Raw genomic sequence first — 26,241 nt, forward strand, 5'->3', positions numbered from 1 at the left:
TCTACAAACCCGGTTGTAGAGGTAAACTATTTCCATATATCACCAAGTCCTAACATTCTGAAAAGATCCCTCAAACAAAGCCCCCAGGGTAAATAACACAGGAACACTGCTATGATAAATGAAGAAGAAGAAGAAGAAGAAAATACAACTCTGATGTCAGGAGAGGTTACTATTTCCTGGAGATTACTTGACACATAATGGAGTCTTAAATGCATTTACAAAATAGTGTGGTTGGAAAAAGCAGACAGCCTTGCCACACATTATACACATTTTCATCAGTGTTTCATCCTTCTAATGACCTTGTTCCAGCAGGGCAGTCCCCAAGATAAAGTCTTCTCTGGTTTTACTGGTTTTCAAGGCACTCACAACAACAGTAGATAAGAATCAACTTAAATATGCAAGAATATGGCATGCAATGAAATAGAGCACACTTGATAAATAATCCATTCGAGAATTCTGTTCTTATGCACTGTTTTTGCAAAAGGATACTAATATCATTTTTTTTTCCAGTATTTAGAACTACTTCACTATGTTATTCTTTTTCCTGCCCAAATGCCTCTTAACTGCTCATAAATGACACAGGAACTGCTGTAGTCTGTACTGTAATTTTACAACTGCCTTGTTATTCCCACAACAGGAGAATTATTGTTTATGTATATCTGAACAATCCATTTGTAACAGATAAGGGCATCCCCCCCCCCTTTAATAGGAGAAATACTCATGTTTGTAGAACTCTTTTTCTTGGTCTGGAAAGGGGGGGAAATGATTATCATTAAACATACCTTGATAGGGAGCACTAAACCCACGATATCGGTGGTTGCTGTCTGTTACAAAATGAAGTCGGAGCCAGTTTTTGTTGCTGATAATCGGAGGAGGTATGTTCATTCCAGACAACCTGATGGAGAAAATAAAAATTGTTAGCAGGGTTAGAAAACTGTGTCCATATCCAAGAAGGATGTGACTTTTCAAAAGGTTTTCTACCTTCCCCACACATCAATTGTAAAACAATTATTCATATGTTTCTCTGCATATGCAGATGTGTGTATGCATGAGTTTAGACACATACACTTTTGTATTACTCAGGGGTGAAAACTTAAAATAAAATAAAAATATCCCTGGGTGGGACAAGAAGGCTGAACCTTCTGAGTCAAAATGAGAAACCCATAACAGGTCTAGTGTCAGGTAGACTTTTGTTTGGCTCGGGAGATGAGACCATCTCTAATGTTATCCACAAAGGCGGTGGTGGGAAGTGCCGTCAAATCACAGCTGACTTATGGCGACCCCTGTAGGGTTTTCAAGGCAAGAAACGTTAAGAGGTGGCTTGCCATTGCCTGGCTTCACATCACAACCCCGGTAATCCATGGAGGTCTTCCATCCAAATAATAGGCAGGGCTGACCCTGTTTAGCTTCTGATATGTGACAAGATCGGGCTAGACTAGCCTATCTAGGTCAGGGTCTCACATACAATGAACAGTTTTTTTTAAAGAAATAATGAAGGGAAGTCTCATAACCACTTATCTTGTTTTCCTTTCTGTGTCTCAAAGATGGCAGCATTTCATAGAGTCAAGTGACTGCAAGAACAGCTGGGAAGAGGCACTTTCATAGGTTGGTCCAGCACAGGTGTGAAAAGGGCCTGAAGGAAAGCTTGGGAATGTATATTTGTGTGTTCCATGCACTGAGATGGACTGGTTTTTTTCCTATTCCACACCAGTCCTTCTGATGTTCTGTCTATAAAAAGGGAAAATATTTCACACCCCCCCGAACTCTCATTAAAAAAAAATCCTCATACCTCACCCCCCTTCCCCTCCCCCTCTTCACATCTCCTTTTTTGACAAGAGAAGCATACTTTGCAGTACAGCCCTCATGCTAAAGACCAAGATAGCCATCTCAGTTTTCTCCATTATAAAGGTTGCCTGGAGTTGCCAAGAAACACTAAAAAAAAAAAAACAAAAAAAAAAACACTTGTCTAAGGTAATTTCACAGACATTTGAAGTAGGGTTGTGTGTAGTCCCTTGGAGGTCTGAGGGTGTAGTTCCCTTGTGCTAGAACAATTATATTGAAATTTAGATAGGACCAGTGGCATACCTAGCCTATTTGGCGCCCAGGACACAATTTGTAACACCTCTCCTCCCCTCCTTTGTTTTTTTTTTTTGCCGTCAAGGCACAGCTGACTTAGGGCAACCCCATAGGGTTTTCAAGGCAAGAGACGTTCAGAGGTGGTTTGCCATTGCCTGCTTCTGTATCTGCTTAGCTTCTGAGATCTGATGAGATCAGGATAAGCTGGGGCTATCCAGGTCAGGCCCCTCCTCAATATAACAAAATTATTTTCAGTAATAATCATGAAATAAAACAAATAATAATAATGGCAGAAAAGAAGCTGAGGTAGTGATTTTTAAAAATTAATTTTGTATTAATTTTACACACACACAAACATATATACACCAGATTCCAACGCGCTATTCCATCATGAGAGCCAGCATGGTATAGAGGTTAAAGTGTCAGACTAGGGTCTGGGAAATCCAGGTTTGAATCCCCACTTGTGTCATGGAAGCTTGCTGGGTGACCCTGAGCCAGTCACATTACACTCTGTCTAGCTCTGATAGCCCCGGGACCGCCTGATCTCATCAGATCGCAGAAGAAACAGGAATGACATAGATGCAGGCAATATCAAGCCATCTCCCAACATCTCTTGCCTTGAAAACCCTACATGGTTGCCATAAGTTGGCTGTGATTTGATGGGAAAAAATAATCTATCACACCAGGCACTTGGGAGCAATGTTCCCTCTAAGCTGAGTTAGTGTGATTTAGCTCACAGGTTTTTAGCCTACAGTTCACACATTGTTGTTTTAGCTCAGGAAGGATGCCTCCAGAGCAAACTAATTTAGGCAACAGCCAAATCACTCACTCACAACTTTAATGCCAGTCGCTCACAAAGTAGAATTTTTGCACACCCCAGATTAGAGTCCACGCACTTAACCACTACACCAAACTGGCTCTGCATTCTGTTCTGCATTTTGAAGCCCAAGAGATGACCATCTCAAACATCTACAAGGCACAAGGCATTTTTGAGAGCTAGGAGTCTGTCTTTGTACTAACTTTGACTAACTTTTTACTAACTTTTATTCCAGCTTTGTCTGAAGAAGTGTGTTTTGCACACCAAAGCTTTCTAAGGCCCATTAAATAAAATTCTGTTGGTATCAAAAGTGCCATTTGTCTCAGAGTTTGTTCTTTTAACTCTTACTAACTTACTTACTAACTTACCTACTTACTAGTAAAAACAAGACCTGGAGCTGACTGTGGTTCAGATCATGAGCTACTCATTGCAAAATTCAGACTTAAACTAAAGAAAATTGGGAAAACCACGAGGCCATTCAGGTTTAACCTAGATCACATCCCTGATGAATACACAGTAAGATGACCATCTCAAACATCTACAAGGCAAAAGGTATTTTTGAGAGCTAGGAGTCTGTCTTTGTACTAACTTTGACTAACTTTTAATCCAGCTTTGTCTGAAGAAGTGTGTTTTGCACATGAAAGCTTACACTTTGAATAAAATGTTGTTGGTATCAAAGGTGCCATTTGACTCAGACTTTGTTCTTTTAACTCTTACTAACTAACACTAGCCAAAGCATCACATAATAGTGATTGCAAACTTCACCAGATTGGATGTTAAGAAATACACTACCACCCCAAAGAAGGTGTCCCCACCCTCCATTGTTTTCAAAGGATTAAAGTCAAACCAGAGAATCTCTGCAATAGAAACTGGGAGGGGGGGCATTCTGCAAGCCCAAAAGAACCAGTGCAATGTACAGAGTATTAGCAGTACCAGTGCAATCACAGGGTGCTCAGCAGAACCCACTGTCATTGTGGCAATGCCAGTTCAACAGGACTCATGTCAAGCACAGAATTACAGTCCACGCAGGGTGGTGGGGTGGTGGTGGTTGGAAGTCTAGCAGAACCAGGGCAATCTATAGTGCCCAGCAAACCCAGTGCCACTGTGGCAATGCCAGCTGATGTCAAACACAGAATTATAGTCCAAGTGGTGGTGGTGGCGGTTGGAAGCCCAACAGAACCGGTATAAATGCCAGCTGATGTCAAACACAGAATTACAGTCCAAGTGGTGGTGGGGGTTGGAAACCCAACAGAATCGGTGGATATAGTCCAAGTGGTGGTGGTGGCGGTTGGAAGCCCAACAGAACCGGTATAATGTACAGTGCCTAGCAAACTCAGTGCCTTCTGTTCATAATATTAACAAAGATTTGCTACTATACTACTCTTAAATACATTCTGTAACTAAGCAGGATAGGGATGAGAAGTTCTTGTGACCAAGAATTGAAAATAAGGAGGGGGCATGGAAAAATTAGATGGAGAGGAAACAGAAATTAATTCAAAAAGTGTGGAAAAGAGGGAGATAAAATAAGAGAGGGAAAGGCTGTTTTATCTTACTACTACTGCATTGAAAGATCTGCCTTAGCTGGGTGCAAAGAAAGGAAGAGAGAAAGGCTAGACTTTTTGAGAACATGACCTGCAGGCTGGCAACTACTATAGCAGCTACCAGCATGCTGGCTCAGTTGCTGCTAAGTGAGTTTGCTTCAGTCTTGGAGCAAGGGAAGTTTAGCCAATCCTAGGCTGCAGTCACACACACTAAATAATCCACTTTCAATCCACTTTCAGTGCACTTTCAAATTGGATTTTACTGTGTGAACTGGCAAAATCCAGTTGGAAAGTGCATTGAAAGTGGATTATTAGTGTGTGTGACCGCAGCCTTTTTTCTTGCACTCATACTTCCCTGCACCCCAGTGGTTGCAGCCAGAACTGCATTTAAAAAAATAAAAGGAAAGACATTCAGCTGGACACAGCATGATACGGGCTTTGAGGCCACCCTTCAAAAGCTTTCCTCAATGGACAGGACTCCCATATTAGAAGCTGGACAACCTTGATTTGAATCCTATGGCCCTTCCAAGCTCACAGCCACAGTGCTGATAATTAAAATGCACAGAACACTGAGGCTTAATGCACTAGTTAAAACTAGTGTAATAAGAAATATTCACTGAAATTACACAAGATGATCAAAACTAGTGACACTGTATAGGATAGCAGAAAACATTAGAAGTCCTGTTACTGATGGAAGCTGAGTGACAAAATGTCGTGTTCTAAATCACCCCCCCTTTCCCCCTGAAGTGTCTTTGTATAGCTGTTAAACAATTTTGTGGGTAAATTTAATTTTTTTTCAATATTTCCAAAACTCGTTTGAAGTTGATGCTTAGGCATTCTTCATTTTTTTAAAAAAAAAATCAGTTTCCTCTCCCATCTGGTACAGGCAAAGAAGAGAAGCATTTAATGTCTGGGACAGATGTCACCTTTCTTACAATGAATGAAGAGCCACATTCCAGCATTTTGTTTGCCCCATATCATCAGCAGCCTGGAACAGTTGCCATTAAGTTCTGTTCATTCAACTATGGGAATCTGACAGAAGTGGGTGGTTCTGATTTATGAAGGAGCAGGATTTTTTTCTCTCCTTCCTTTTAAAGAACAGCTCCATAGAGGACAAGGTTAAGACTCCTAAACATCTAATATCCATAACAGACTCTCCTGCTGGCTAATCTATTACCAACTAGGGCTAGCCAAGAAACTAGGGCCAGGAGGGTCATAGCCCCTGAACCCATGCATGATTAGTAGTTTGCATGAACTAAATTACAGGCACAAAAAAAGTTCACAACTCAGTTTTAGGGCAGAATTACATGTTACATGTGATCCTTGTTAGCATTTTTATAAAAAAAATATTTTCTTTCCCATCCACTTTTACTTCTTTGGAAGAAGATATATTGTTACAGGGGAGAGAAGGTGGCATGGTATAGTCCAATTTCATCAGATCTCAGAACCTAAGTAGGGTTGGTATTTGGAAAGGAGGAGAAGGAGATTGGATTCATACCCCGCCCTTCACTCAGAGTCTCAGAGCAGGTTTACAAACTCCTTTCCCTTCCCCTCCCCACAACAGACACCTTGTGAGGTAGGTGGGGCTGAGAGAACTCTGAGGGAACTGTCCTTGAGAGAACAGCTCCAACTGAAATATGGCTTGCCCAAGGTCATCCAGCAGCTGCAAGTGGAGGAGTGGGGAATCAAACCTGGTTCTCCCAGATTAGAAATTGCACACCAAACTGAAGAAGAGGAGATTGGATTTATACCCCACCCTTCACTACCTGAAGGAGTCTCAGAGTGGCTTACAAACTCCTTTCCCTTTCCCTCCCCACAACAGACACCCTGTGAGGTAGATGGGGCTGAGAGAGCTCTCTTGAGAACTGCTTGTGAGAGAACTTGTAACGAACCCAAGTTCACACCAGCAGGTGCATATGGAGGAGTGGGGAATCAAACCTGGTTCTCCCAGATTACAGTCCATGATCCTCAACCACTACACCAAACTGGCTATCTAAGGAAGACTAAGGAAGACCACTAAGGAAGACTCTGTGGTGGAAGGCAATGGCAAACCACTCCTGCTTCTCATTTGCCTTGGAAGCCCTTTGCTGGGGTCACCATAAATCAGCTGCAACTTGATGCCACTTTACATACACATATTGGTACAGACTGCAGGAAAAATGGGGCCAGGAGAAAGGCACAAATGATGGGGCAGGGGAGTAGATGACTCCTTAGGGAAGCCCACAAGTCCCATCTTCTGACTCCCCCTGATTTTAACACCTGCATCAATTCTTCATAAGCCAAACCCTCAACTCCATTCTAACAAGATGCTATACGAATTATTTGTGTTCTTCTGGGCTCATTATGATATACCAACACACACCAAAAAAAATTGCTTTGGAATCTTGTGCCCTCTTTAGTTCAGACTATAAACTCCACCATGACGAACAACTTCATATTTCTGTTTAACTACATAGAAATGAGATTATTATGTTAACAGTAATCCGATAATAATAATCCAGTAAGTACTATGTTAACATTAATCCAATGTTTTAAAGATCCAATAAACAAACAACCCTTCTTCAATGACTCTCTTCCTTTTTGTTTCCACTGTGCTCATAAGACATAGGGCCCAGACAGGGAAACATTCCCAATGCTGAGCTCACCCAAGAGACTCTACCAGGGAAGGTGTCACAACTAGAGGCACACTGGATGATTCTTTTCACTACTCAAACTCCTTTTGGCCAGTGAAACATCTGCATTAATCTATTTTCCTCTGCATGCAGTGACAAAATAACATTGGCAGGGATCTCATAGTGTTCTTGGCTGAAACCTACCCTTCTGCCACTCTCTTGATTCCAGAAGGGAATTGCCAGGTTCATCACTTTCATTCCTCATTCTGGATCATCACAAAACAGTTCTGCCTCTCCTTCCTCCAGCAGGGCTTCCAGCTCCAAATAGGGCTGAATCTAGGCCTTCTCTGTGTGGTTCCTGGAGCCAATGGGATTTAGCATCTGTTCAACTCTCTCCTGCTCATTCCACTGCTGGAGTTCAAAAATGTGCAATGCCCCCCTTGGAGCCAGGACTGTTTTTGATCATGGTATTGACACAGATAGAAGTGAAGTTATAAAGTAGTTAATGGAACACTCTCTATTTGGCCAGAAAGTCATTTCAGCCAGTGTCCATGATAAACTCTGCAGCACAGTGACTCATGGGATGTGGCAAGAGATTCTGACTGACGGGATGGAGTATTGATTCAAAGTATGGGGGGAGAGAGGAGAAGGCAGGGAACTAGCCAGCTAAAATGGATTCTGCCCAGGGTCTTATAGCATGACTGGCTTTGGATAATATAAACAAAACAATGTAGAGTTGGGGACCAGAATGCTGTCCTCAGGCAGGCTCATAGCCACAGAGAGACATGGTGGGGAGATCCAGACTGGGAAGACATGTGTTAACTGAGGCTAGGGAGGCAAATTATTCCTGACTGAGGCCTTCTTCAATAGTGTTCTATCACAAGAAGTAGGGGGACAGTGCCAACTACCTCCTCAGTCATTGAACACTGGCCAACAAAACACTGGAAAAAAAGGATTGTGAAACTGCATACAATGTGTAGTTCTGGTCTTATATGCAGTGCCTGGCAACCGGTGGGAGGGTTGTGGGGGTGGGGGGGGGAGCAGCATCTGGGGGGGGGATAAAAAGAAAAATAAGGCCTCATCTACTTATAAGAAGTCCTTAGATACCCTTTGTAACTTTAGTGTAGTTCTAGGAATCACCATAAACTCTATGGTAAAACCAGAAGTTCTTGCCATAGAATTTATGGCAACTGCTAGAGCTGCTCTTTGTCACTTCAGCATAACACCAAGAACTCTATGGTAAGAAATTCCTGTAAGTAGACAAGGGCTTTTTTTTTCTTCTTCCATCACCTGGGTACTTGGCAGCCCTAGAGCTGTCCCAAACAAGTCTACTAGAAGTAAGTCCTAGTTTATCCATTGGGGCTCACTCCCAGGAAAGGGTTCTTAGCACTCTTACTCTGAGCTACATATTCATGGGGGATAGGTCCATTAATGGCTACTAGTCATGGTGAGTAAAGTGAACCTCCATACAGGCAGCAAATCTCTCAGTACTAGCTAGGAAACAGCATCAATGGAAGGCCTTGGTTTTTATGCAGTTGGAGGGCACTGTGTGAAAAATGATTCTGGACTAGATGGGCCATTAGTCTGAACCAGCAGGGTTTCTTATGTTCTCTGCCAAAAGAAGATGTAGTGGGAAACAAAATCAAATTATAAATTTATTTTATATACAAAAAAAAAAGCTTTAGCACCTGAAATGATGATTTCCTGTTAATACTGATGGGAGAAAAAGAGCAGCTTCATTTTTAACACTACTAATATCTAGTTAAGTGCGTCTATCAAGGCAGTTATTCATTATCACTCCTTAGACCTGACAGCTGTGGGTTATGGTGAAGACTGTTCTAATTAAGCACATGCTGATATCTGCAATGTTCTAGCTAAAACCATCCTTTAAAAAAAATCTGATCTCTGCAGCTCATGATTTGTTTGGGATTATTTCCCTGTAAGTAGTTCTACAAAGTGACAGGATTTGCAATGGCTACTGGCATGAAATCTTTGCTTATTCTACTCTTTCTTCTCATGTCAATTTATCTCCTAAGCAAATTATAAAGCTGTTCGCTATTATCATAATGCACTGGCAGGGCAACCTTTGCTATGTGCCAGATTCTGTTTGATGCACAGCAATGGTTTATATTCCAGAAGATTTTTTTTAAAGAAATCTGTATTTTTAGATCCAGTTCATCATAGCATCAAGGAAAACTAGGATAATATGTGTTGGCAGCGCTCTAGTCGGGGGGGAGCTCTCAGGTACGGAGCTCCGGAAGAGAACCTCTAGGGGGCGGGGCGGTCACGTGGTGAAGCCCCGCCCCCTTCTTTACCCCGCCCTCTGCTTCGATCCTCATTCCGTTTGGGAATGAGGATGAAGCAGGAGGGTAAGTAGCCGGGCCTTCTGACACACTTCCGGTGATGTCAGGGGGTGTGGCCTTCTGTCACTTCCGGTGATGTCAGGGGGCGTGGCATATGCAAATAAGTTATGCTAATGAGTTATGCTAATGAGCTCCGGCAGCTCTTTTTCTACAACAAGACCCCTGTGTGTTGGGAACCATGTGTTTCTCTAGTAACACCAATAAGGGAGTAATTTGAGAAAAGGCAGATGGGATCATATGTTTAACCCTTACCTACCTACCAACTCTTCCCGGAAAATGCCTCTCCCAGGGTAATTTTTGAATTATTTCCCCCCCAATTGAACAAAGTTGAAGGGAAGCCCATCATGGAGGGGGGGAAATCTGTGAGGGGGGAGTGGAGCCATTGACAATGATAACTCTAGGCAGGGGAGAGATGTCTCATCTCCCACATCATCTCACCAAACGCAAGCCTGTGAATATGAATTTGCTAAGACACCATGTAAATTCTACCCTCAGCTGTAACACAGATACTCCATAATTAATCTGTATATATGCAGATTGAAATCTATTCCTCATTAACGAGGGTAGAAGTCAGAAGCAGAGACCTATTACGGCAAATCCTCCTCTAATTAGAACATGAGATGAACTGAGGTAGCCAGAGGATTCTTAAGAAGAAGATGCTATAGACGCTCTTGTCCTGACAATGTTTCTATATGGCATGATACAGGGAGATCAAGGTTTAAATGAACCATTTTTAATGCATCTATATGAGATTTTTATTATGAGAAAATATAACAGTCCATGTGATCCAAACCTATAATCAAGTGTAGTAATCTTTTTTATTGCTGCTGCTTGAAATCTATTTCAGTGATCATGTTACCATTTCTATATGACACCTTGCACATACAAAGTATGTTTCCTACTGCTGAAATAGGCTCTCTCCTTAAATTATTAACTAGAATATAACAATATGAAGATAAAACATATATGTAAGTATGGCCACAGCTCCCTGGGCCACTTGTAAGGTGTGTGCATATTATCATTATTTTATTTGGCTTCTAGCCCACTCTCCCCTGCAAGCACACTCAGGGTGGATTACAACACTATACAGACAACATTATTGGGGTGAACATTTATTTGGTTAAGGCCAGCAACTGTTCTTTGCCTGGCACCCCCCCCCCCCAATGACTGAATGCTAGCACTGCCATCTTGTTTTTAAAATGCTTTGAAATGTTTAAATGCTCTGAATGTTTAAAATATTTTAATTTTTTTATGGTTTTCACTTATTTTACACTGTACTGAATTACACTGTTGTGAACTGCCCTGAGGTCCATGCAAGCGGGGAAGGGTGGTCAAAAAATCTAATCTAATAAATAAATCTAATAATGCATAAATAATACAACCAATTAAAACATAGTAAACAGTTTTAAACCAATAGCTCAATTTATACTAATAAACTACTGTTGATGGCACCAGTAATTCATCTGTTCCCGGAGGCTCCCGTTATGTGTGCAGGGAGATGTAACTAAAATTGGGGTGGTCGAAATTAATGCAAGATAGAAACAATGCAGAGCAACAGAACAACAGACCAGCAGAGCAGGGGGAGGCCAGTAAAATTTGGACTTGCACGCTTCAACCATGGGCTTGGCAGAACATCTCTGTTTACAGACCCTGCAGAACTGCATTAAGTCCCACAGGGCCCGGATCTCACTCGGGCTGGACAAGATACAAGCTGGAACTCACTGCCCCCCGAGCTGCTGTGGGCAGGACTGGCACTTAGTCTCGGCCTGCTGTGTTGTGACCTGGAGGTGCGTGGGGAAAAAGCTCTGGCTCTGGTCGAGGCTAGGTGGATATCCTTCAGACCAGGGTTCACCATAGCAAACAGGATGGTGGCCGAGACTCCATGTCCCATTTTCACCCCAAGAATTCCACTGACGTTCAAAGAACAGTTTGACACAGTTTTATTCAGTCCCAGTTTACAGGTCAGGCCTTCCCATGCGTCCTGCTCCACCACAGAGGGAGTACTTCTCCTCACCGCTCTCTGCACCTCAAAGACCACCCCAGGCTGCACCTGACAATCACCTTTAACACCCTCCCCAACAACCATTCTTGCCCCCAGTCTCTGGCTGGGGTCCTTCCTTTTGAACACCAGCCTCCTTTTACTTAAGGTACAGAATAAAGTACAGAGGTGTAGGAAAATCATAACCACTTAAGGTACAGTATAAGGCAAATTCATTTATTCATCCAAAATTCACAAGCAGGTCCAATCTGGTATCCTGTTTTGTTTACTTTTTCCACTCATGTATAATCACTTTCAGCACTTTGCTCTGATGTGTTTGAAAGAAATGATAATGTAATTAAATGCATATCCAAACGTTTATAATACCCCCAAAACCCCTCAGTGTGGCTGTAACCAGAGGTCATTTCGGGAGGAACGCGGGGGATCGCAGTTCCCCCGGGTGAGGTACGGGGGCAGGGCACATGACGAAGCCCCGCCCCCCGCTTCCGGCCGCCCCGCTTCTGGCCTTCATTCAGCCAGGAGGAGGCAGGAGAAGAGGGAGGGTAAGTTGCTTCCTCCCTGCCTCTCCCCACCCCTGCCTGCCTGGGGCCAGGGACGGCCTTCATGGGGCTTCCTTGCACTTCCTTGCACTCCCGCCGGCCTTACACGCCCACCGCCGGACCCCTCATGGGGCTCGGCAGTGGAGCTGCAAGGCCGGCGGCGGCCGGGACCATTGGGGGTGGCCTTATGACACACTTCTGGTGATGTCAGGGGGTGTGGCATATGCTAATGAGTTATGCTAATGAGTTCCCCTAGCTCTTTTTCTATGAAACGACCCCTGGCTGTAACATGGAACCACACACCTTTCAAATTCTCAAAAACAGAATAATCTCTCTTCATAATGTGATTGCCCAGTACCGATGCAAACTACAGGCAATATAACTGAAGAATGAGATCACGCTGCCCTTTGTTTCTGATTGAACATTGCTGTTTTGTTTTTTTTTCTTGTGCAGAAGCAAATTCCTTGTTCTTCCATTTTCAGATTATATTTGGCCCAGCCCATTCTCACAAATAACTGCTTGCATCTGGCCTATTCTTGAGTGGTTGTCAGTGCTGTGCACTGTATACTGGATCAGAGGAGAAGATGGTTAGGGCTCATAGAAAATACCTTTATGAGTTGGGTGTTTGTGATATTAGTTCTGGGTTGGCCCTAGTGGTGGTCTGTCTGCTTAAGTCTTGGAGCTGAATCTCACTTCATGGTTCCCAATGATTAGATCAGAAAAATAAGGAACAATAGAGAAGTCAACAAATTATTTTACAGTGTTTTCAAATTATGTGGGCATAAAATAACAGGAAGTATGAGTCCATTCACAAGAACATACATTTTATTGGATTATCCACTTCAATTATACCACATCTTTCTCCCCATTGGAGAAAAGATGTTCTCACATTGTTCTCCTCTCCTCCATTTTATCCTGACAAAAATAGGATTGCCAGGTTGTACCTTCTTCCGGGGGGGGGGGACTTCAAGCCTTGCCGGAATCTCCTGCCAAGCACATGGTGCAATGACATCACCTGGAAATTATGTCATTACACCACCAACATCGCATAGAGATACTCTAGTTTTGGGGCAAAACTCTATGGTTTGAGCTCAAATTTACCATAGAGTTTTGCCCCAAAACTAGAGTGTTGCTGTGCAACATGATATTATGTCACTTATTTGTTTTTATTTGTTTATTAATTAGACTTTTACCCTGCCCTCATCATGTCATGTCACAGGGCATTTGTGAGCAGGAGATTCCCCCCGAACCAGGGAGTTGGCAATCCTAGGTGAAAATCTTGTGAGGTAGGTTAGATTGACAGTGTGTCAAGGTCACCCAGCAAGCTTCCTGGTTAAATAGGGATCTGAACCTGAGTCTCCCTGATCCTAATACAACACTAGTGTTGTCAACCTCCAAGTGAGGCCTGAAGTTTATCTGGAATTTCAAGTGCTTTCCGGTTCAATGAGATCAGTTTTCCTGGAGAAAACAGCAGTTGGAATCTATGGCATCACATTCCTGCCTGAACTCCTTTGCTCCCTTCCCCACACTCCACCATCCCTACGCTCCGCCATTACATCTCCAGGGATTTCCCAACCCAAAGTCGGTAACCCTATCCAACACTGAAACCAGTATGAAAGAAAGAACTCTCTGTTTCTTCCTCATAATATCTCTGTGCTTGTTCACACATGTTGGGACTGCAATATACAGTGATGTGTGAGTGGGCCGTCATCAGTGTAGCAGAAAAGATAAAATATTTGTAGCAGTATAAAGTGAATGCAATGTTACTTCACAATAACCAGTAACTAATGTCACTTCACAATAATCAAAGTCACTTTACAATAGCCAGTATGAAGTGGATGCAATGTCACTTCACAATACTCAAAAGCAGAGAAATCTATTAAGATGGGTAGCTGTATTAGTCTGTCTATAGCAGTAGAAAAGAGCAAGAGTCCAGGAGCACCTCAAAGACTAACAAAATATCTGGCAAGGTATGAGCTTTCATGAGTCACTGCTCACTTCTTCAGATACAGCTAGAAATATAGACAAATATAGAAGAAGAAGAAGAAGAAGAAGAAGAAGAAGAAGAAGAAGAAGAAGAAGAAGAAGAAGAAGAAGAAGAAGAAGAAGAAGAAGAAGAAGAAGAAGAAGAAGAGATTGGATTTATACCCCGCCCTTCACTCGGAGTCTCAGAGGGGCTTAAAAACTCCTTCCCCTCCCCCTCCCTACAACAGACGCCCTGTGAGGTAGGTGGGGCTGAGAGAGCTCTTTCAAGGACTGCCCTTGAGAGAACAGCTCTGACAGAACTTCCAGATAGGGCCTGAAATTATCCTGTAATTACAACTAGTTCCCTTGGAGAAAATGGCAGCTTTGGAGGAGGGACTCTGGCATAATACACCAGTAAAGTCCCTTTCCTCTCCAAACCCCCAAGCTCTGCCCCCAAATTTCCAGGAATTTCCCAACCCATAGTTTTATTTTATTTTTATTTATTTATCTGAGATTTATATCCCGCCCTTCCAAGCAGCTCAGGGCGGCTAACAAGCAACTAATGCCGGATTAAATAGATAAAATACAATAAAACAATATTACACATCCACAATGAAATTCATAACAGTATTTAAGGTGCTCTATTATCCTGTATATAAATCCCCAAGATGGACAGTAATCCCAAATTGACGGCCAGCTTTATTAAATAGTGAGGGCTTCAGCAGTGATGTTCTCCCCACTTCCGCCAGGCGACTTCCGCCAGGCGACTTCCGCCAGGCAACACATAACATATCGGCAGCCAGTGCAGCGCTTGCAGCACCGGCCGGATGTGGTCTCACCTAGAGAGGCCCATCAACAGCCTAGCTGCAGCATTCTGCACTAGCTGTAGCTTCCGGATTTGCAACAAAGGCAGCCCCAAGTTGAGAGTGTTACAGTAGTCTAGCCTCAAGGTGACCGTCGCATGGATCACAGTGGCCAGGTCCTCACAGTCGAGTTGGGGACCAACTGCTGAGCCAGCCTCAGATGGTAAAAGGCCGACTTGGCAGTGGCTGCCACCTGGGCCTCCATCGTTAACGAGGAGTCCAGGAGCACACCCAAACTCCTAACCTCCCACACAGGCACCAAAGGCAACCCGTCAAAGGCCGGGAGAGGGAGCCCCAGCCGCAGAGTGGTCCAACTCAGGCCCAGGATCTCTGTCTTTGCCGTGTTTAATTTCAACCGACTCAGTCTGAGCCAACCAACCATGGCTTGTAATGCCTGAAAAAGGTTATCGGGACCAGAGTCCAACTGGCCACCCAACATCAGATAGAGCTGGGTATCATCAGCATATTGATGACACCCAAGCCCACACCTCCGGGCAATCTGGGCGAGGGGGCGCCGACTGCTCCCCTCCCCTCATCTTCTAAACTCCAAGATGGTGACCGGGTGTGAAGCTCTGTTTGTTGTTTAGTTTGTTTAGTTTGAATTTAGTTGTTCCAGTGGGCAGGTGCAGTGGGAACGACATACATTATTCAACTGCTGGGTCACATTAGAATATCCTGAGACGCAGGCACCTGTGGTGTAGTTCCTGCCCGCAGTGAGGCCTATAACAAGCCAGGAGCCACGGAGTCGCGCAGGACCCGATGCAGATTTTCCACCACCGACCCCGGCATGGTGAGAGCATGACTGGGGCGCTGGGCGGAATTCCGGAAATATTTGGCCCTGGCCTACTGATGCCTGTTGATGCCTACGGATGCGGCGAGGGGGGGTCTGCGGACCACGCGGGGCATCCCAGCCAGTAGCCAGGCCCCGGTGAGGCCCCCAGGGACTTGTTGGGTCACCGGCCATGCTGCTTCAATGGTGTTGGGGCACGGTGGCTGTTGGGGCGGCAGGCCTGCGGCATTGGAGTCGGTCGGGTGTGCAGAGACAGCGGGGGGACGGCGCGACCGCAGCCAACGGTGAGAGAGCCGGTGGGGACAACGCGATTTGGCCGGCGGTGAGAGAGCCAGGAGTGAGCCCCTACTTGACACTCACGACAAGCTGGGCGGTAGATCGTTAAGACCCATGCTCCGGGGCCATCTGGGACATGATCAGGCTTTTAGCCCACGAGTCACATCGGGCTGGACAAGATACATGGAGCGGGGTCTGTCACCATACTGGAACTCACTGATCCCGAGCCGCTGTGGGCGGGACTTGCACTTAGTCTCGGCTTGCCGTGTTGTGACCTGGAGGTGCGGGGGGTGGATTTAAAGTTGCCGGAACCCCCTGGCGGCCGATGCGAAGATCCATGATCATCAGAGCCCTCTAGTGTCCGAAGTGCAAAACATCATCGGTGCGGAGAGCTTGGTCAACCTGCCTGGCACCTGTGAATACTGAGCCTGGGATTGTATGTTAGTGGGTCTGCTGGTGTGAATGTAGTGGTGTGCTGTTATGTGAATGTATGGTGGTTGAATGCAGTGTTGGGTGTGATTGTCGGGGTTTTAGTTAGTTAGTCGGTTAATACCCCTGACTTGATCAGTTAGGAATTGTTTTTCTTCTTGCATAGATAGCACTTGTATTTTAACTAGCAGATGTGAAATTTGTTTACTTGCAGTAGCTGGATTGATTGTGACCTTGTTATTGGTTGGTGGCCTGAAGCTTAGCGGAGCCTGCCAGCTGATTAATGTACTGGCAAAAAATTCCAGAGCTCTTGGGGAGAGGGAAGTTTGGTGGTGGGTCATGGCAAGGTGTGGGGCGAATGGTGCAGAGAAATAGAGCGGCTTGGCGCCCTTCCAGCCTACGACCCATCCCGAGGGTGGCCGGCAGAGGGGCCAGGATTAGGAACCCCTCTCCGTCATTGGTGTTGTGCAACGCCAGGTCTATTAACAATAAAGCCAAAGTCCTGCGGGACTTTGTGCAGGAACAGCAAGTGGACCTGGCATGCATGACCGAGACCTGGGTGCGGGAGGGCGAGACAGTTGCTGTTGCCCAACTTGCCCCACCGGGGTTCTCGGTCCTCCATCAATCACGGACTGGGGCCGGGGGGGAGGTGTGGCTCTATTCATTCGGGAGGCTTACTCCTTCAGGGCGCTTCCACAGGTAGAGATCACGGGCGTAGAGGATGCGGTTTGATGCTGGAGGCTGAGGAGAGGTTTTGTTTATCAATGTACTTTCTAATTCTTTCCTTATTAACAGTTTCCACCAACTTACCCGGTATCAACGTCAGACTGACTGGCCTGTAATTTCCCGGATCTCCTCTGGAACTCTTTTTAAAGATGGGAGTGACATTAGCTACCTTCCAGTCCTCAGAAATGGAGGCAGATTTTAATGAAAGATTACATATTTTTGTCAGGAGATCCACAAGTTCACATCTGAGTTCTTTCAGAACTCTTGGATGTATGCCAACTGGGCCTGGTGATTTATCAGTTTTTAAGTTGTCTATCAGTCAGAGATAGTTTTATTTAAATCAAATCAGCATTGAATAGCTCAGATTAAATCCAAAACATCTGATCTGCAAATTAATCTATTTAAACACTCTCTGGGGATCAAAAATCGGCTGGATGCTTTATTTGTGTTTCGCTCCTATCTGTCTCAGCTGTAATCTTGGAACGAACATATAGCTGCTTTTAGTTAACTGGATTATCCAATCCACTCAAAGTTTCATTTTGTTGAAGAACTTCAGAGAGTTTTTATTCAATTACAAAACCACAGGAAGGAGAAAAGGGATACTTCTCTCGCACAATAGGTTATCTGCAAACCTACCGAACCTTAATTTAAATGAAGAAATATTGTAGCACATCTGTAATCTAGAAGAACAGGGAAAATACTGTAGCTGCAAAGTAATAAATGGGTAACGAACATAATATTTTTATTTGGACTTGTTTTTCAAACCAAGCTACCTTTTATCGCATAGTTCAGTTTGTTTTTGTGCACAGTGACTGCCTGTGAGGCTGATGTCACAAAACCAGGGGTCATTTCGTAGAAAAAGAGCTAGAGGGACTCATTAGCATAACTCATTAGCATATGCCACACCCCCTGACATCACCGGAAGTGTGTCCTCCCCACAGTCGGTGGCGACCTCCAACGGGCACCAGCAGGGAGCTCCAGGCCCCGCCCTCCCGCACCTCACCCGGGGGGATAGCATCCCCCCGCGTCCCCCCCCAAATGACCCCTGCACAAAACACATCCCTTATGTCTCAAAATGGGTTCTGTGTTCTTTGCTGTGTGTTGGGTGTTCAGCAAGGTTTCTCTCTCAAAAAAACAACAACCCCACAACCCCCCCACAAATTAAGACCAAGCTGGCAAATAAAGTCAAGTGGGCTAGAATCCAAGCTTGAATGTCATGCCTTAGTGCTTAAAAGAGTGGTTTTCAAATGTTTTACCATCAGAATGTTCTTTTTCTGAATTGATTTCCCTATCTCAGAACTCAGAATACTTCCAAATTCCTCACTGTTAAGAGTTTTCCCCATATGTTGTTTTAACCCAGAATTTCCACATCATGGAACTACATGAATATTCTTGCTACCCAATTTCTATTTGCGTATCTTGGGATTCATTTGGATACCCTGATGTGGTTGGCCCAGGCTAGTCCAATCTTGTCAGATCTCATGAAGCTAAGCAGGGTAAGCCCTGGTTACTCCCTGGATGGGAGACCACCAAGGAGGTCCAGGTTTGCTATGTAGAGCCTCTTGCCTTGAAAATCCTATGGGGTCATCATAAGTCAACTGCAGCTTGATGGCACTTTCCGTCACCATACATTTGGATATGCAGCACCATTATAGAAGTATTATGAAAGCATTGATTGTGACCTATCAAATACTACCTTGGTGGCCCTTGTGAGGACAGACAAGTGGGATACAAATTTTGTAAATAATGTAGCATAAATATAAAACACATAAAATATTTATTGAAATGCATATCACACAGATTCACAAAAGTGAAGTGCACAAAGTCCCAGTGAGTGATTGAAAGGATGTGAACACAACCCAACAAAATATGTGGCTGTGTGTTGCAGGGGAACAATAACAGTGGCAGAGAAGATGACTTTTACAAAAGTTTTTTGTTTGTTTTTTTTAAACTTTTCTGGACGTCCTCAATTAAAGAAGCCCAGGGGAGCTGCCAAGGAATGCTGTGGTTCCAAGAACACAGTCCAATTGCTACCATCTTAAAATAAGTCCGAAGGTTTGCCTTGCCCCTGTAAGCCGCCCTGAGCCTATCGGGGAGGGCGGGGTATAAATGCGAAACATAAATAAATAAATAAAGAATGTGAAAGAGACTGACACAGTAATTAATTAGAAGCGCTAAGTCATTCTCTTAATTTTAATACTGATACAGACATGGGGGGAAGAAAAGCATTGTGAACAAAGCACTCTTATTGTGTAAACTCAGTATCTCTATAAAGTTCATCATAACCCATGCACCCAGGCATTTCCTGGAGCTAAATGCAAGACCTGAAGAGCTCTGCCTGGGGTTGATGCTCTCTGTCCCCACACTGACCTCAGGGAACCACAAATCCCACCAAAGGTGTACTGTGCCAGCAAGCCGTGATGCAGGGGAAGTTGTCAGGTCACAGTAGGGCATAGCCTTGTCAGAGCATACTTGGGAGTCAGCCAACTTGACGGTGCTCAGTTGGCTGTCCGTGGCATGTTCAGCAGCAGAAGTCAATCCACCTGAGTTCCTACCAGAGATTATCCTAGTGCTGGCATAGATCAGGTGGGGCAGCCAGCCCTTTGAAGAGGTCTGGGGGAAATGGCCAGTGAGCTCACCTCCCAAGAGAATAATTCACTGGCCCAAGGGTCTGTCAATCCCCAGGACTGGGTTGGAGAGAAAGGAATGGCAGAGCATGGTGTTGGCCCTCCCCTGAGGGACATTTAGAAGGCATGCCCAGGGAGGAAGAGCCAGACCCATTCTGATGGGAATACGTAACTGGTAGAGCAGAGTGTGGGAATTTGGCTTAGAGAAATCCCTGTCCCTTGCTCTATTCTGAGGCTCTACCCTGGAACACGTGCCCAACATAAACAACCCTGGAGGGGAAGACAGACACAGACTTGGACCCAATCCCAGCAGAACCCACAAGCACCTTTGGTCTAATGGCATGGTATGTGACCAATTCGGTAAGAATTAAAAGACAGTCACCTTTCGAAGGTTTGTGCTTATTAATAAAAAAATATGTCAAATACTGAGCCTAAGTTACTGAAGAAGGTTCTAAATTTAAATTGGAAAAATACTGTTTGCTGGTTAGGCAGTTTTAAATTAGGAGAGGAAAAAATGAAAGAGAAAAATAGAAACAGGATGCCTACAACGGTTACACAAGCAATGAACACAGTCACTGGTGTAAACAGAGGCATCCATCAGCTATCTCAAAGACCACTATAATAAGCAATTTTTATCTATAGACAATTTCATACTTCTCTGCCCCTCATACATACTTTATGCCCAGCATGCTCATTTCCTTGCAGTCTGCTATGCCTGGATAGCACTCACATTGACTTAGGAAGACTGCATTCAGTCTGGGCTCATGCAAATTGTTTTCTTGCTGGGCAGAGGCTACACATGGCAGAGGAACAACTTTCCTGCCCACCAAGCACACCTATCACATTTTCAAGCCCGCCAACCACAGAATCTCTATGCTTTAAAAATGCAGTATGTGTGGGTCTGAATCTTGCCTAGGGAAATGCTGGATTTCTGAAAGATATTTTTTTTGTGCAGTTCAGGCACACTGGTATTTTTATTTGCCCAAGTCCCATACAAATCTTATGCCAAAATCCCATCCAAAAGCTCCATACAAATGCATTGGCCTCCCTTACTGGCTAGATTTTTAATCCATTTTGGCCTCCCTTATTGGCTAGGTTTTTAATCTAGCAAATTATCCAGTGGTGCCACTCTGAAATGTTTCCATCCAAACTCTATTATCAAGGCAAGCTCATTCCGATTTGCTGCATAGTTGATTTTAATCTTAATTCTATTGCTAAACTTCTACTTATTGTTAGTCACGCTTATTATGTGACTTTGTAACCCGTCCTGAGTCCGCTTGCGGGGAGGGCGGGATAGAAACTGAAGTGTTAGATGACAGAAAGACAGACAGACAGACAGACAGACAGACAGATAGATAGCAGTGTTCCCTCTAAACTGAATTAGTGTGAGCTAGTTCACAGTTTTTTAGCCTCCAGATCACACATTTTTGTCTTAACTCAGGAAGTATGGCTCCGGAGCAAACTAATGTATGCGATAGCCAAATCACTTACTCACAACTTTAATTTCAGTAGCTGACAAAGTAGAATTTTTGCTCATAAGATTTCACAGCTTAGAGGGAGCATAGGTAGGTAGGTAGGTAGGTAGGTAGATAATTTCTGTCAGGAGGATCCAGAGGTATAATGGGGCTAGGAAGGTGCAGTAATATTCCACCACTATGCATAGTCTCTGCGTTGCAAGATTTTCTATAACAGCTCCCTCCCACACCCTTATTTAAGAGTCAGACATTTTAAAGTGAATTTACTTATGGAAGTCTTTCCTATCTTAAATAATAAGCAGCATAATACAATCAAAGATTAACTCTTTCCATCTGAAGTCATTAGGGCCTGAAGGTACTAGATTTTAAAGTAGTGTATGTAAATAAAGAAATTCTACTATTCACTTATGTTACCACTATCTTTCAGAGATTAAGAAACTAAACCCCATCTACACATATGCCCCTCTGTGGGTGGGTGTTAAGTGCCATTAAATCACTTCTGACTTAAGGTGACCCTATTAATCAATGTCCTTCATTAACAGGCTTGCTCAGGTCTTGCAAACTGAGGTCCATGGAGTCCATTAATAAGTCAATCCATCTCATGTTGGCACTTCACACATTTATTGAAATGGAAGTCTATAATGCAGCTTGGTGTTACTACTGATTACCACCTACACTTTCCACTCCTCTTAATCATTTGCCAAATATATCTTCCTGCTCTGTACTTATGAGAAGCACATTATACATGGCCAGATCTTCTCTAAAGAGTTACTCAGAGAGGGCAGAGGAGATTTAGTCATCTGGCCTTGTCACTCCTTGGCAAACAGAAGGGGAAGTCATGGAAGCAGTGACAGACTTCACGTTCCTGGGATCCAAGTTCACTGCTGACCGTGACTTCTGCCCTGAAATTAAAAGATGCCTGCTCCTTGGGAGGAAAGCTATGGCAAACCTAGAAAGCATAATAAAAAGTAGAGACATCACCCTGCCAACAAAAGTTCATATGGTCAAAGCAATGGTATTCCCAGTAGTAATATATGGCTGCGAGAGTTGGACCATAAGGAAAGCCAAATGCTGAAGAACAGGCTCTTTTGAATTATGGTGCTGGAGAAGACTCTTGAGAGTCCCTTGGACTGCAAGGAGATCAAATCAGTCAATCCTAAAAGAAATCAACCCTGTCTGTTCCCTGGAAGGCCAGATACTGAAGCTGAAGCTCAAATACTTTGGCCACCAAATGAGAAGGGAGCACTCACTGAAGAAGACCCTGATACTGGGAAAGACTGAAGGTAAAAGCAGAAGGGGACGGCAAAGGATGAGATGGTTAGACAGTGTTATTGATGCAACGAACATGAAATTGAGCAAACTTCAGAGGACAGCGGAAGACAGGAGGACCTGCCGTGATGTAGTCCATGGGGTTGCGAAGAGTTGGACTCAACTGTGCGACTGAACAAAAATTACCAAGATAGCATTGTTAAAGGTGAAATCTTCACTTCTTCCAGATTTATGTTTTTGGAAACTGTCATATAGCTAATGACCACTGGACTCACGGACTTGTTACATTAAGCTAAACCCTGATGTCATGCAAATAAAAAAATCTGAGGAAAAGAATAACACTTTTCTGCATGTTGGCACATGAATGCTGATACCCTGGTGCATAAATACATCAAGATAAAATGTGTCTCTTCTTGGGAAACCCTTTCTATTAATTTTAATTGCTATAATATATTATTGTTTAGTCCTTCTTCACTGGACCACTAGAAGGAAGTTAAGGAAACACACCAAAATACATTTTTTTTCACGGCTGGTGTTCCCATATAGAGTTAAAGGAATTACAAGTACAGTAGAGGAGGAAAAAAACCCACACATAATTTGGAGAGGAAACATTCTTTCCCCCACTTGTGCACTGGAGAAAAGGCAAATGGATTTTTCCTACTCCTCTAAGCATATTCCATTTAAGTTTAGCTTTGTATTTCTTATAAATACAATAGAAACAAGGGTTTGGAAAATATAAACTTTCAAAGATACCTGTGGAAATTGTAATGCAGAGTCTGTTGCAGATAAATTTAATATACAAGTCTAGTTCCTCCCACATTGTACCAAAATTATGTACCCTCTGTGTCTAATTAGCAAAATCCTTATACTGTGCACAGCTCCCTTGAGTATATATATTTATTTTCATTATTCATATTTAAATACAGTGGCCCAAATTAAAAGAGGAGCATCCTTTATTCAAAATAAAAAGAGGTGGGGGAAGGGAACAAGGGGAACGGAGAAAAAATATTATATTGTGCTTCAGAATGTTGGCCATTAATCTCGCTATCTTCTTCAAATTCAGTCTTGTTCAAATTCAGTCAGACAATTAGAACATTAAAGTATGGAACCTCCTTTCAAATCACTACCAGTCAGAGAGGAAAGAAAAATTCCAGTTTGTGCTGAACTAGGGATAAATCTCTATGTACATTCACTTTCTTCCAAAGGTTTCTTTTTTTCTTTGAATGTGCTGAGAAGAATATTTCAGTCTGCTGCATAGTATTAGCTTCATTATTTTTTTTCTGTCAAAATTATCTGTGCATTTATGCATTAGGTCCTCTTAGTTAATATTCTCTCATTTATCTCTGTATCTCATGCAGAGAAAGAAGCAAGAAAAGTGTGAATATGGGGGGCTTCCAGGTGGAGGGTAAGAGGAAAATAGTGTGGAGAGGGGGCTACAGGGGAAAGTGAAGTGTTCCCCGCAACGTCTTGTGGGTTCCACACTGCACAACTACACCTGGCCTGGCAGACAGCACAACACAACTGGGCCTGAACCAACCCAGCAACTAGAACTAGACAGAATTTTTCCAGGGAGAGACTGCAAGGTGGAAGGAAGCCCAAAAGCTGAAGGGGGGGGCAGATAAAGGTTGGTTGGCTGGTGGATGGGAAGGAGAGAAAGAAGCAAGAAAATAGGAGAGGCTATGGGGACTTTTAGGCAAAGGAAAAGGAAATAGTGGGGGAGGGGAAGCAAGCTGCTCCACACGTTTATATCTCTACATAACAAGCATAGAAATGAAGGAAAAAACACTTCCTGTTCCACCACTGTGCCTCCCCCCGGCTAAACTAACATCTGATGGGAATACTGTGAAGTACAGAATCAGGAAACCAACAGAGCAATCTGATGCAGAGTTATGATCCATGTCTAAATGCTTCATTTCTTCATATAATTGTACTTCCAGGTATAGAATTCCTACATCACATTTATTTTGTCTGTTAGATTAGCAGGTTTTCTATAAGCAGCATGCCCCTAACATTAATAATGTGAAATGTCTTAAATTACCAGAATAATCCAGTTTTTTATTTTTACAATATATGCAAAAACAAACAGGCATGCTTAAGAAATAATCCACATATAAATAAACAGGCATCCCTTATGTGATTCCATTAATTGACCAGTCCAGACAGATTATAAGTATTTTCCCATTCAATAAATTTATTTCAGATCAGGGCTGCTTTATACATTATGAAGATCACACCAGTATTTGCTACTGGTTCAACCAATCATAGTGTAGACTTAGAAATGCAGGGCTTTTACTTTCAGAACTATATGTTTTTAAGTATACTCTTAAAATATCTTACAGGCATACTTTAAAAAAATATTGTTTAAAAAGGCCTTGATCACAGTACATATACTGAGAAGTGATTTTGGTTTAGTCTTTGGAACACATCTGAATAAACAATGGGACTCATTAGAAAATTCAAACTAAACTAGATTCAAACTGCCACTTAGTTAATGGGAATATCAAGAAGATATTACACAGGAATCTTGTGAATACCATAAAAAAGTATGAATGTTAAAAGTTATACAGGAATATTCATACATGACAGGTTAACAGACTATACAGAATTATTTGGAAAAAATCTTTAGGCGACTCTGAAAGGTTATACATAATATAGCAGTCCACAGAGCACTGGTTCCTTTTAGAATGGTGAATGCCCCATCTGCTGGTCGAAACCTCTACACAGAAGGTCTACTTACACTAGGAATACATTGGTTTTATGCTTGTCATAGTTTCTCAAAAGACAGCTACCCTCAAAGAATCCTGCAAGCTGTACAACGGCATCCTATCCAGAATAACTCCAGTCTAAGTCTACTGAAGTCAACGAGCTTAGACAAGAATCACTCTGGACAGAACTAAACTGGTAGTCTGGTGAGGATTTTCACTTAAGATTCTCTAGCCTTATCACAGCACAGCATTTTCCAAAATTCTGTGGTACACAGGGAATAACTATTAAAACAGTTTAAAGCTCTAGCAGTGATATATATAAAACAAGCATTTGGCAAGGGTGTTATTGAGCTACCAATTGTTCCAGATGCAGTTGAGTTATTGTTAAATTCACACTTTTGCAAGATTGTTCTTTTTAATTTTTTTAAAATAAATAGAGTTTTTAAATAGAGTTATCTTTATATCCTCAACCGGTTTTCCTTTTTTAAAATTTATTTTAACTGAGAACAGCTTTTGTTGGTAAAACAAAACCTCACTATTTATTTCAAACATATTAATCTCAGGAAACTCCACTGAAAACATGTAAATTCATATATTGTGTAGCCTAAGGATGAACTGAGGGCACTGATTCATACCTGGAAAATGTCTTTAAAAAAGAAAACCTGTGGAAATCAACATATGTCCAAAATTTCTGTGCAAAATGAAAGTGGGGGATTCTTTTGGGTTTGAATTATTTTCTCCATTAATAGTAACTGGGTTGTTTAATCAGGTGCCTGAAATTGGATTAAGCCATGCTGCAACCCCTCTCACGCCTTCAACGAAAAACACATTTCTACTTGTTATGTATCCCTCCCAGTCAACTGGGATGAGATTCTCAGAGTTGTGCCACCAACCATGGGATCACAGTTTTCAGGTAAATAGTGTCTCTGCTCTATAAAGTATCTGTGCTCTACAAACAGTATCTGTGCTCTACAAACAGTATCTGTGCTCTACAAACAGTTAAAGGCACAACACATTTTTGTCACAATTTTTCTCCCCCTCCCCATTGAATTAGGATAAACAAGAGGCGGGACCCGCGATACTCGTGGGGGGGGAGGGAGCTCCACACTGATCAGGCACAGGAGGAAGCAGCAGGAGCAGGTAAGCTCCCCCCCATCCCGCCGGTTCCC

At 43.1% G+C, this 26,241-nt stretch overlaps 1 protein-coding gene across 1 annotated transcript in view; it reads right to left on the minus strand.

The window, feature by feature from the left end:
• Nucleotides 1–26,241, minus strand: part of CSMD3 (CUB and Sushi multiple domains 3) — a 796,050-nt gene that overhangs the window by 525,637 nt on the left and 244,172 nt on the right. The window contains exon 6 of the mRNA XM_015417873.1: nt 783–895. Coding sequence (XP_015273359.1) covers nt 783–895 — 113 coding nt within the window. The remainder of the gene's footprint in view (nt 1–782; nt 896–26,241) is intronic.

This window comes from Gekko japonicus, unplaced genomic scaffold (genome assembly GCF_001447785.1).
Source record: "Gekko japonicus isolate JY-2015 unplaced genomic scaffold, Gekko_japonicus_V1.1 scaffold449, whole genome shotgun sequence".
NCBI lineage: Eukaryota > Metazoa > Chordata > Lepidosauria > Squamata > Gekkonidae > Gekko > Gekko japonicus.